Source organism: Amphiprion ocellaris, chromosome 7 (assembly GCF_022539595.1).
Source record: "Amphiprion ocellaris isolate individual 3 ecotype Okinawa chromosome 7, ASM2253959v1, whole genome shotgun sequence".
Lineage (NCBI taxonomy): Eukaryota > Metazoa > Chordata > Actinopteri > Pomacentridae > Amphiprion > Amphiprion ocellaris.
This window is the reverse complement of record NC_072772.1, coordinates 17,946,574-17,959,260: the sequence shown is the minus strand read 5'-3', so window position 1 is coordinate 17,959,260 and position 12,687 is coordinate 17,946,574. Positions and strand designations below refer to the sequence as shown.

The 12,687-nt window shown below is 41.8% G+C and overlaps 1 protein-coding gene across 2 annotated transcripts in view; it reads left to right on the top strand.

The window, feature by feature from the left end:
* The window catches only part of dpf1 (double PHD fingers 1), a 51,638-nt gene extending 46,131 nt beyond the window's left edge, over positions 1 to 5,507 (top strand). For both annotated transcript variants that reach the window (XR_004848109.2, XM_023279163.3), the window contains one exon: positions 306 to 5,507. Coding sequence is in view for 1 of the 2 variants with exons in the window: in XM_023279163.3 (XP_023134931.1) it covers positions 306 to 376 (71 nt within the window). In the remaining variant the exon portion in view is untranslated. The remainder of the gene's footprint in view (positions 1 to 305) is intronic.
* The last annotated feature ends 7,180 nt before the right edge of the window (positions 5,508 to 12,687 follow it).

Genomic DNA, 12,687 nt, shown 5'->3' with positions numbered 1-12,687 from the left:
CACACAACACCTTCAGGCAGGATCCACGCTCACTTTGATGTATTAAGGTTGAGAGGTACATTTAAAATCTGTCTTAAGTTGATGTTTAATTAATGTCACAAATCCCATGCCAAAATCCAAACCAAACTAGTTGTCAAATCCCCTGCATCCACAAACCACAGGCGCAGCATGTGGTGTTTCAACATGCAGCTTTAATTTACAGTGTTACTTAATGCTCTGTGTGAAATGAGGGATTAATCCACGCGGCTTTACAATAGCGGTGATTGAACTTCCGATCCGTGATGTACTGTGTGTGTGTTGTGCAGGGAGCTGGAGCTGTCATCTGTGTCTGAGACAACTGAAGGAGAAGGCCTCAGCCTACATCACCCTCACTTAATCTGCAGAGCTGCTCCTCACCCTCTCGGCCTGTCGTCCTCTCCCACACCACCTCTCCGTCGACCCTCCTCTTGTGATCCGCTCGCCTCCACTTTCTCCACAATCTGTCCCCGTGACCTTTGACATGACTGAGCGCAGAGCACCGCAGCGCTGCACCCATTCTTGAACGTCTCTCAGCGGCGAGCCAACCTCTGTCCTTTTGTCACTCAAATTCACTGTTGTGCTTGACCTGAACCGCCCCTCCCCTCCATTCCTGCTCTGTCTCAACAGAGGAATTCATCAGCTGGCAATAAGTTTGCTAGCAAGACACACACTCCAGCCTGCCAAGGGCACTTCTGAGGCATACTACTCCACAGGAACCCCCATAAGGGCCCTCGGATGAGCCCTAATGATCTTCAGCTGCATCTCAGTCAAGTAGTGAGTGAGAATTAATAAGATGGATAGGTGTTAGGCAGAGGACAGGGCTTTGAAGACCCTGAATAACCATGGAGAAGTATGTTTCAGTGTTAGCCAACTGTGAAATATACACCCAACCAAAATTTCATTTTCTCCCTCTGTCCTTTACCACGTGTGGCAGGGCTGAGGTGCTGAACTCTGCTCCGTTATTTGTCTGCAGGGCTTCCTCGCCCTGAGCAGTTCCAAACGAGGAGTGCATTGTACAGAATTCTGACTGATTCTCTATCCACATGCTCATAAAAACTCCCCTCACTGGAAAACGAGGAGCATCTGGTCAGGAACTCAGACCATCTTTGACCTCACCCAGTCCTCTCTCCTTGCATGGGGTTTCCACAAATTAATGATGCATTTTGAGAATGACACTGAAGGTTTTAGTGCACGGATGTGATCCTCTGATGAAAGGAGAGAAGGATTTTTCTCTAATCAGCTATCTCTGATCAAACAGTGTATTTAAAAATGACAATTTAGGCTTAGCATCTCTCACAAATCCTTTACCTGACCTGTATTCGCCCTTTCCTCCTATGAAACAATGACTGTGAAGCCAATGCGAGAGTGAAACGCTCCTGGTGCTTGGTATGTATTATCTGTGTGTTAAGAATGTAGGATTGATGTGTGGACAATGCAGATTCTGTCTGGCCCACGCCGAGGCCTAAAAACTTATTTTTTATGATTCCTTTTTCAATTTTTTTTTTCATTTGCATGTTGTTATTTCAATTGTTTTTAAAAACTTTTAATTGAAATTGAAAAGAAAGCACACTTAATTCGCAATAATGTGTTTGTGATATGAACTCTTTTGGCCAAACTGGGTGTGTTTTAAACTCTGTGTGTGCCTGTGTGTCTGTTTGTGTGAGTTTATTTGAGCACTACAGTAAGTGTAGCCAGCTCTGTGCTCAGTGGGATCTGTGAGAGGATGCGAGTAACAGGGTGGTAATGTGAATATAAGGAAAGTCAGCATTTTCCTGTTCAGGCGTTCTGGCAGAGGTGGGAGAACTCTCAAGTCTTGGTGCTGAAGTCGAGACAAGCAAGTGTTAAAGGAACAGATGAGAAGTTATAGTTTCACAGGTTATGTGCCAGACGATTTCTTGGCAGTGACTCCAGGAAGTTGCTGTGTCCAGCAAAGAAAGAGTTCGGCACATAACCCAATTAAAAAAAAAAAAAAAAAAGAAACACAACTTGCCGGTTACACCCTTTGTTTTATATAACATAGTCCTTGAGCTTTAGAGGTGCTAGTAGGCAGATTGTGTTTACTCAAGACACTGCCAGGCTAGCTGCCTCTCCAGCTTGTAGTCTTAAGGCTAAGCTAAGCTAACTTTCTCATGGCTGTAGCTTGATAATTATCAATCAGTAAGAGTGGTATCAATTTTCTCATCTAACTCTCACAATCCTGAAAGCTGAAAGAGTTTTGTCCTAAAAGGACAAACTCGTCACCAAAATTAATGCCATCTAATATACTTCTTGTTCAAGGATTTCCTCTCTGACACACTCTAATTTAGTAGGAAACCAAATCCTGGATAAACATCGCCACAGCACAGTACACCTTAAAAGATGGGTTTTAACAGTCACTAAACCACCCCCGTCTCTTATTCCACTTTTATTTATACAAGAGAAACAGTCAAAGTATCATCAAAATACAGTACAAATCAAGTCCACTGCTTCTGCTTGACATTCTCCATCATGTTCACATTTAAGTAACACAGAAGCTTTAATAACTTAATGAGGTCCCCAAAGACAGTTCAAAGTCACGCGGTGGCTTAAATCAGTTGCTTTTCTAAGGCACTATTTTGTCCTGCAGAACATGAGGCCACCTGTCTCCTTAAAGACATTGACAAGAGATGATGTTGTTACCTGCCAGTGTGCTCTGCACAATAGAGGCCAGTCCAAATGTTCAGGCTGAGTTTGTCGTGATGGGGTTAATATGCCAGCCAGCATGCATGTTTGTCAGCTTGCACTGAAACTCCCCCTTTGTTTCTTTAAACCCAAAGTTCCATGATTTTATCCTCAACCAGTTTAACTGGACTTCTCCAGGCAACTTAAATGGGCATGTTGAAGGACAGGTGAAGTGTGTCATTGTGAGTTGCTGCTCGATGTGAGTCGCACTTGGCCGAGAGTAAATGGTTTATAGCATATAAGGTTTGCCATCTCTTGGATTATATATAGGCACTGACCACCTTTTTTTCAATCTGGGAACATATACTGTAACAACCGTGGTGTCATTCATTGGTTTGTGGACTACTGTTTTGGATCCAACTAAGAACTTGAGGACGCCATCACAAGGTAGCCCCACTCTGAAGCATAACCTGCTTTATCATCTATTTTACTGTAAATGAGACCATAATTTCCAACATGACCATTATTCTGCTTTTAAAAAGTATTGAAATTGCCAGTTGAGACCATAAACTCATTAGGAAAAGGTTTACTGAGGTAACAAATCAAATTAAAAGTAGGGTCATTTTCTCTTAAACCTCAAAGCAATCAGATCAGTGGAATCGCCCCTTGCTAGTCATTAGAAAGAATGCAGGTTTAAGGCATTTTGAAGTTGGTTACGTTTTTAAGACCTGGAGGCTCCATCTTTTATGTACATTCTATGGAGTAAAACAAGTTCAGTGCTCATCTCAGCAGATAAGAACTGGAGGAACACTGGGCGAACCAAAAATAATAACCACTGTCTTTATTCATAATATGAGAACACTGGGTTTCGCAAATTGCAGTGTTGTATCAGCAATTCACATAAAACACAAAAACGCACATATATTACAAGAATACATGACCAAATAGGTATATATACTTAAAATTAATATACCATAATAAGGTTTCTGCTCTGTTCACATCTCCACTTCAGTCTGTTATTGAGCTCAGAATCACTGAGTAGAGCAGTGGTAGGAGTAGGCTCTATTCTTGCCATAAATTAGGGAATGGATCAAGGGCAACAAATTGTGGTTATGTACAGTACTTTACATTCTTGTGTACACATTAAAGTATGAAACAGCTCAGAATCAGTTGGCTTTGGTTTGAATGAACATCTTATTTTAATGCTGCATCACATCTCTGAAAGGGAACTCGCAAGATCAGATGGCTCGTGAGAATGTACCTGAACTGTAGTTATGTTCGCCATCTGATACAGAGGGACAGTAGGTGCAAATACTGTGCTACCCCTCAGTCTAATGTAACGCCACCGTTGCATGAATGACACCACCAGCGTGTCTGATTTCTTATTTTGATATTGCCAGTAATGCTTTTTTAAATAATGGTGAGAGAAAACCTTCAACTTCTGTTCAAATTCCTGTTTGGTTTTCTAATTTGTGTTTTTTTTCCTCACATTTTGCACAGTGTGGCTGCATTTGGTCTTCAAGTATGATAATGTCTGTATGTGTGTGTGTGTCTGTATATGTGTGTGTGTGTGTGTGTGTGTGTGTGTGTGTGTGTGTGTGTGTGTGTGTGTGTGTGTGTGTGTGTGTGTGTGTGTGTGTGTATAATCATTTATGACTACTGGAAGGTCAGCAAAAAAGCAAACTGAACCAAAATAATGAATTACTATTACTCTGCAGACATTTTCTTCTCATTGGAACCAGATGCATGGCACAGCACTGCTACAGGATTGTAATGTTGAGTACAGACTGCAACAAGAAGTGTACTTAAGTGTACACTTTTCACATAAGGCACTTGGATTGTGCTGTTTCATCTTATGATGTGTTGAATTAGTAGTATAGTTGCCAACAAAACCAACAGTATCCAATCAAAAATTGTTTATTTCCATTAACCAATCAGAGCTAACACCTTGACTTGAAGTGTGTTTGAATGGAAATAGGGATGATTGTCAGATTGAATCTAATGGAAATGCCTGTGCTTTGGATGATGATGATGATGGTGATGATGTCAATGGTGACTGAAAAGCCTTTACATTGGGAGCTTTCCTGGCACTTAGTAGGAGAAGCATGGTGGAGTCAAACTAATTTTGATTGTACTATCTGGGGAGGGTGGGGAAGCCATGTTGGGGTGTTGGAAGGGTGGGTATCCACGTGATTATTTACTGAAACTTGAGCTTTCCCTTTGTACAAATGGACAAACCAAGGTGAAGCTGATGATGAAGGGTGGGGGTGTGGGGTCACGCAAAGTCCCACCAGGAATCTCCAGGCCTCAAGTTGACGCCGTCACCCCCATCCCGCTGTATTTCAGGCTGTCGGGGTGTCCCAGTCAGAGGGTTGAGACTTTGGGCCACTCCAGGCCTCTCTTGTAAATTGTCGTTCTGTGATCTTGCTTGCACTTTTTTTTTCCTTTCCCAAAAATAAAAAACTAATTGTAAGTATGTATGTGTGTGAGTGCGGGTGCACTTTTTATTTTTAATCTCTGCATTTTTTCAACGTGATTGTCTGTTGTAAACAACACTGGATAAAGATGAGTTTTTAATTTGTATTTTTTACCTTGAGAGGAAGATGAAATCTTCTTGGACATTTTTTAACCCCCGGCTCCTTCTCCCTTTCCTCCCCCCTTCTCTCTCTCTTTCTCTTTCTCTTTCCGGTACCTGGGAATGCTTTGAAATGTGGACTGTGACCGCATTGCTGTCATCACTGCTGTCAGTCATTCTCTGTGAATTCATTCGGCTTTCTCAATTTACCCAGTTTTTTCTCTCTTCCCTTGACTCATTTTTTTTCCATTAAAAGATGAGATTGAAAAATGAACTCTACCTTTGTGTTGTCATTGTGTGCGACATGTGTGTGTGCGTGTTTGTGCATTATTTGTGCTTGTTTCTGTGGTATAAAAACCTGACTGTTTGTGTGTTTTTGGACAGTAGTCAGTCTGTCTGTCTGTTCGTCTGTATTGTTGCCAACTAGGGCAGCTTACAAGTCAGTTTTTTCTCAGGTGGGGAGGACTAGTCCACACAGTTCTTCTCTCACATATGCAGTTATATTTGCAGGCTGGAAGCTGAGGCCAGCATCGACCATATTTCCCTCTTTTCACTCTGCAGATTACAATCTATCAAAGCAGTGCATTCAAAGTCAGCTTTCAAACCCAGTATAACTAATTATCATTTCCAATTTAAATTAAACACTTTTCAGCCAAAACCTACAAAGCAGAAACCCTTTTTTGCCTTTTTTTGCAGCACACTCCAGAATATTTAACCTTTTCATGTGTTTGAAAAAGGAAAACATTGGCTATGAATTGACAAAAGATTAAGGGACGGCTTTGTTTTGCCTCCATAGCTGCCCTGAAAAACTGGGAATGGGCGACAAAAGAGCCCCATTGTCCACAATTGTTTTTGAGCAACACTGCAGAAGAGAACACACTTTGCTATTCAGGGCAGGTACAGTTTTGCTATTTGTGATGTATTCCTGGAGATGAGACATTCATCATAGCTGCTGTGTTGGCCAGACCCGGCTGAGCAACAGCAGCAGGGTGAAGTCAAGCCCATCTACCGTTCCATTTTTTTCCCTTCCTTGCTTCCTTCCAGAAGACAGAAAAACCGAAAACTAGTGCACACTTGGTTCCTTGGGGGAATATAGGTATTTTTAACAATATGCTCCGAAAAAACCAATTCCTCCATCCATCCTTTGGCAGAGCTCCAACCTTATCCAAAATCCTGCACACCACCCCCAACCCCAGCCATCCTGTGCATTCAGGAACCCACACAAAAAAAACCACCCGTGTGCCACACACAATTTCAGACGGGTGCACACAAACATGCACTTTCTGCACATGCTGTTTGCACACACACACGCACACACACACACACACACACACACACACACACACACACACACACACACACACACACACACACACACACACACACACACACACACACACACACACATACACACACACACACAGCCTAGAGCCCTCATCTTCTTATGAGCTTCATTACTCTGACCCCAGTCTCCCTTTCATATCTCTGAGGATGTTTATGCTGTGTGTGTGTGTGTGTGTGTGTGTGTGTGTGTGTGTGTGTGTGTGTGTGTGTGTGTGTGTGTGTGTGTGTGTGTGTTTTAATACCCAATAGAATGTATGTATGTATATTTATTTAGGCCCACAGTAAATACAAGTGTATTTATATATGTGTGTATTTGTGTGCATACTGTATGTCAGTGCATGAATACTGTACTGTGTGTGTGTGTGTGTGTGTGTGTGTGTGTGTGTGTGATGTGTGTGTAGTGTGTGTGATGTGTGTGTAGTGTGTGTGTCTGTGTGTGTGTGCATGTGTGTGTATGACTTCCCAGCCAATTACCACATCTCCCAGACAGACTGAGACTGCCTAGGCCCTGCCAGCCAATCGGAGAGGGGCTGCGCACTGCCGGGCCGGAGGTGGTTGCTATGGTAACCAGGAGGCCTGTTTGCATGGTGGCTGATGGAAGAGTGATGGATTACAGTAATGGGATGGAGGGAGGGAGCGAGGAAGATAGGGAAGAAGGAAGGAAGGAAGAAAGAAGTAGGGAGACACGGGAAGAAGTGAGGATGGGAGGAAGAGAGGGAGGGGGGAGAGAGAAAGAGAGGGAAGGGAGGGGCGAGGGGAGGTGAGGAGTGGGAGGAGGGAGGGAGACAGACTCATACATAAAGATATTGGAAATGTATGAATGCATCTGAAATGAAGCGACTTAAAAGATGGAAAAGGAATGAGAGAAAATGATAAAGGGGGAGTGGGGGAGGAGTGGGACGGGGAGAGCAGATATTGGGAAATGGGGTTTTGGGGGGAGGATGGAGGTGGTGGGGGCATCTGTGGTGTGTGATTGAATTCCTCTCTTTCCTTCTTCTGTCTGGGCTGAGATGTGTGTCTGGCCATCTGTCCTTGGAGCAGACAGAGAGGTAAGTGTGTGGAAAGGTGCAGTCTCACCTTTTTGCCTCCTCAGCAGCGCCGCAGTCACTTTGTACAGGAAGCACTTCAGTGCTTGCACCCGGTCACAGCAACCTGCTCCAGCGCTGGAATACGAAGGCCAAGTTAATACACTTTCCTGAGACAGACACAACCTTAGAATGCATGTTTTGCCGACTGCTACCTGATAGATTTTGCTGTGTTTTCCAGAATATTGCAAAAACACCAACTATCCTTAAATGTAGATCCAGAATCCTTATTTTCATAGCAGAATTATGTCCTGATGCCCTGTTGCACTCACAAAAATAGACTAGACTAGACTGATTATTAGCCCTTTTTGTAGTAACACTGGCTTTGGGACTCCTCAGTGCTGCATGTGTCCACAACAAACCTGCAAAGCAAATTATTTTTTACTAAGCACATATTTTTTAAAGTTCAGAAAACCTCAATATGTATAAGTTGCGTGATCATCCCCACGATATACAATTCATAATGTTGAGAGGGAATGAGGTTCAAATGTTAAGAAATAAGAAGAAGAAATAATCCTGCCTGCAAGTAAAATAAGGTAATGTGATCAAACATTTGCAAAAAAAAAAAACTACTGAGTGTTCTTTGTGTTGACATTGTTTGTCAATGTCTGTTTTCAAGAAGAAAAATTTTATTTTATTGTGAGACTAATCAGATTTGCCTTGTGTCCCTTTTTGCGACTCCCTGCTTGAAAACCACTGATTCAGACCACAGTAAGGTCAAACTAACCGCGAAGCCTCGAATAAATGCACAGTTCTAACGTTACGGCCACAGCTTAGGCTGTGAGCTGTGGCAGGACTCTCTCCTCCCTTGGCCTTGCTCTCTCTCCCCTACAGGTGTGTGTGACGCTGACGAGAGGTCCAGGTGTTTCTATTTGCAATCAGCAGATCGTGTGCAGGTGGAGGCCGGCTGATCAGCTTCTGTGGCGTCCCTATAAAGACTGCACTCAGTCGTGGTTTGATGCTGGACCGTCTTTGTCCCTCCATCCTGACCTCTGCCTGCTGTTGGTTCCTGATTCCTCTGCTTCTTTGGTCTGCCATCTGGTCCTCCGTTCTTCTCCGTGGATTCTGTTGGACTGAGGAAATTGGCCGTCGTCAGAACCACCAGGATAACACCAACCACAACACCTGGAGTGTCTGGATACATCTTACCTCCCTCTCCTCCTGCCTCGCTTGGGACATCATACCTACCATCCTCGTGTCCGCTTATTGAAAGGAGGCTCCTAGGAAGAACCAAGAGGAGACGAATTCCCCCATGGACATTCCCCCTTCCTCTTCTAGTGTCAGTAAGGTTCTCCAGTCCTAGAGTCACCAGACGTAGATTATACCAACCTGTTTTCGTCAGCTCTCAACCTCTGGGATTTTTTAGGTTAGAGCTTTGGGGGTTTCGGTACAGTACTGGTTCTTTTGAGTTTTAGTTGGGTTTCCTTAGTTGTTTTCCTGCCTTGGTTATACCAATAGTGGGTTAATTGTAGTTTTGGGTTTTGTTTTTGTTTTTAGTCCTCCTTATCTCTAGAGGTGTTTAAGTTCAGTTCTGTCTTAGTGACCTCTGGCTCGGATTTGCAGTTCCAGTTTTTGTTATGCGCGTATTCCTTGAGTCTGTAAATAAAGTATTTTAAACACAAATCTTTCTGCTCTCTCATTTTCTGCTGTTGAGCCTCTGGCACCTGCTGTAACATCTAAACCTCCAAGTGCAGTTGTTGAGCTCAAGATAGACTTATTGCTGCCCAAGTACTGTCAACACAGATGTATATATACTGATCAGCCATAACAATAAAACCACTGACAGGTGAAGTAAGAACACTGACCATCTCTAAACCATACAATGTCCTGTCAGGAAATCTCAGGTCAGTGCACATTGTTGCCAAGTACCTGAACACTGTTGCAGACCAAGCACACCCTCTCATTGCAACAGCGTTCAGCCTCCCTCAGCAGAAACAATGCATTCTGCCGCATCTTTTAAAATGATCAGTATTGGCTGGAGGAAAACAACAAAGGGTCCAAAGTTGACCAATATCCCGAAGCCAAACAGCACAAACACACCCAGAGGTCTCAGAGCTGTTTGGTCAGTCTAAGGGTAACCTGCACAATATCAGGCAGGTGCTTTCAATGTTGTGGCTGACTGGTGTAGAACTGTGAAAATCCTCTCTATTCGACTGTACTTTCCAGCTCAACTCCAAACACAAGTAGTCATTATCTGATGTTCTGTACTGAAATCATTGTACAAAATAATGTTTATTTGCAATTCTGTTAAAATTAGGAAAAGTCGGAAACAGCCACATTGGCCACTTGACTGATAAGGTACTGAGACTGTTAAAAGATGGACAAATGTCAAAGATTTTTTGAAAACGTACAGACTGTAAAGGTGAAAGTACTTTTCCTCCATTTATCAGCCATTAAACGGTGATTTTTTCATCCAGTGTCTCTCATAACATCAAGTGTTTCTGATGAACCACACTCAGTTTCCTCCCATCACAGACCGAGTCTGAAGATGCCTTTGAGTCAAGGATTAGGCTAAATCTGTGTCTGGGGAACCCAACTCCCTGTGATCTCCACAAGCGACAAAGTGCTATTCAAGTCAATTAAAGATGCAGTCCACTAAAATTAACTTCTGGGCCACATCAAAAACATAACAGGCATTAATAAAAATCCATCATAGCAGGGTTTCAGTATGTCCTCTTGTCATTCAGAGTGTCATCTTTAATGATTATCTGCCACCAGCCTCACTTTGAAGGTGCTCCATGGCTTTCAAGTCTTCTATTGAGACAAAACTGTAATTTACTTGTTTTGACTGTTGATAACAGAGTCTATTAGTGATCGGATCATCAGTTTGCAGAATGAGTATTTTCCAGGTGGATGAACACTTGAAAAATCTGAAAATGCAATAGTGTTTTAAAAAAAAGAGAGAGAAAGAAACAAAAACTTCAAAGCTTGAACTTGAAATCATGATGCAACACTGCAACCTAGAGGCAGACCTCAGCAACAGCATCTGTGTTGCAGCAAGAAAAAGAAAAAGCAATAAATGCTTCACCTTTGCAACATCAATGATTCAAACAATTCCTAATTTGACATGAGAAAAAAATAAATGAAGATACCATTTGCATAATTTCATTAATTTTGCATTTTTATGTTCTTTATATGTGGTTTATTAATCTCATTTAATTAGCTGCTGTTTAAATTTGTACCCTTTAAACAGCAACAAGTCAGCGTCTAGGGCAGATGCTTCGTATTGTGTCTCATTTTTTCCATCATTATCTGAGTCCTTTGTTTAAAAACCTTCACTCCTCTCTTGATGTTTACACTATTTACTTCTGAAACTAGATAGAAAGCCAAACAGTATGGATCATTAATTACTACAATAATTTATTTCCCTTAATAATAAAGCAATCACACAGAGCAAACACAGTCATAACATACTGTCATGTTCTGTGTCACAGTCATGCACTGTGAGATTTACACTGATCGTTTAATGTGAAAAATTAATGCCAGCAGAGTAATGGGAAAATACCAAGCTGATTAAATAAGCCTCAGCCTTTTTATCTTATCCATAATGTTCTGTGTGTTTTATTTGGCATCCACCAGCCTCTGTGGCTTTATTCCAATTTAATAGTATTTAGCTTTCAGTGTCCGCTTTGACCTGAGAGGATCTCGAGGACAAAACAGCAATAACTTTAAAATTATGTTAAAATTCATCTATACTTGTCAAGAAAACTCATTGCCAGGATTCTGTGAGGGCAGAAGTCAGCCACAGCTCAGCATCCATTAATGCACCTTATATGAATGCCTTTTAGTGCAGCAGAGATAACTTACAGAAAAACAGCACAGGAAAAACCTGACTACACCTAACAGTGGGCCTGGAACAGTTCTACATCTCACTGAGTAGACAAAAGATTCAAAAGATTCTTCAAAGACACAGCCACTTCAAAAACATTTTTTGAACTTTGCTTCCAGAAGTTTATCTGTTGCATTGCCATCAACCGCTATAAAATACAATATTTCTTTATACTGCAGAGGCTGTCATTTGATCACATTTACATTCCCGTTCAAAAGTTTGGGGTCACTTAGAAATAGCCTTATTTTTGAAAGAAAAGCAGTTTTTTCTATGAAGATAACATTAAATGAATCAGAAATACAGTCTAGACATTATTAATGTGGTAAATGACTATTCTAGCTGGAAACAGCTGATTTTTAATGGAATATCTCCATAGAGGTACAGAGGAACATTTCCAGCAACCATCACTCCTGTGTTCTAATGCTACATAGTGTTAGCTAATGGTTTTTAAAAGCTCACTGATGGTTAGAAAACCCTTGTGCAATTATGTTAGCACATGAATGAAAGTTTGAGTTTTCATGGAAAACATGAGATCGTCTGGGTGTCCCCAAACTTTGGAATGGTAGTGTATGTATGCCATGTCCAAACACAGACAGAAAGCATTTTTCTCTTACATATTTAACTTACAGTTAAATATTGCACTTTTGACTCCATTGCGTTTATTTGACACTTGAGGGTTAACATTAAGATTATGTATAAAAATGATGCATTTTCACCTTCGAATCTTCCAGCTGGTTAATTCTGAGGCTCAAACATGTAAAATTTATTATCTCACAAAAAGCAATGCTTTTAAAAAGAAGAAGAAGAAGAAAGAAAAGAACACTACCACCAGGAGAGTGGGAAGATTATGTTATTAGGAAGAGATCATGAAAAACCAGATTTTCAGCACATTCCACAACACACACCTCCAGACATCCAGGATGTATATTGGGCCTATTTTAGTCAAAAGACTGACTTAAACCCCCAGTCACCATCAAGCCCACAAGGGCCAAAATGACTGCCAGAACCAGTCTGACCGACTGCTGACCCAGCAGGAAGGGGTTGTCAGAATCTGATAACAGCATCAAAAGGATTTCACCCTCTTTGACGCTACCTCAAGGAACACTTGTCACATTAGAACAAAGGATTACTCCACAGTGCTGGATTTAACCCTTCTGTCTGTGTACTTATTTAAAGAAACTGCTGAACATTAACAC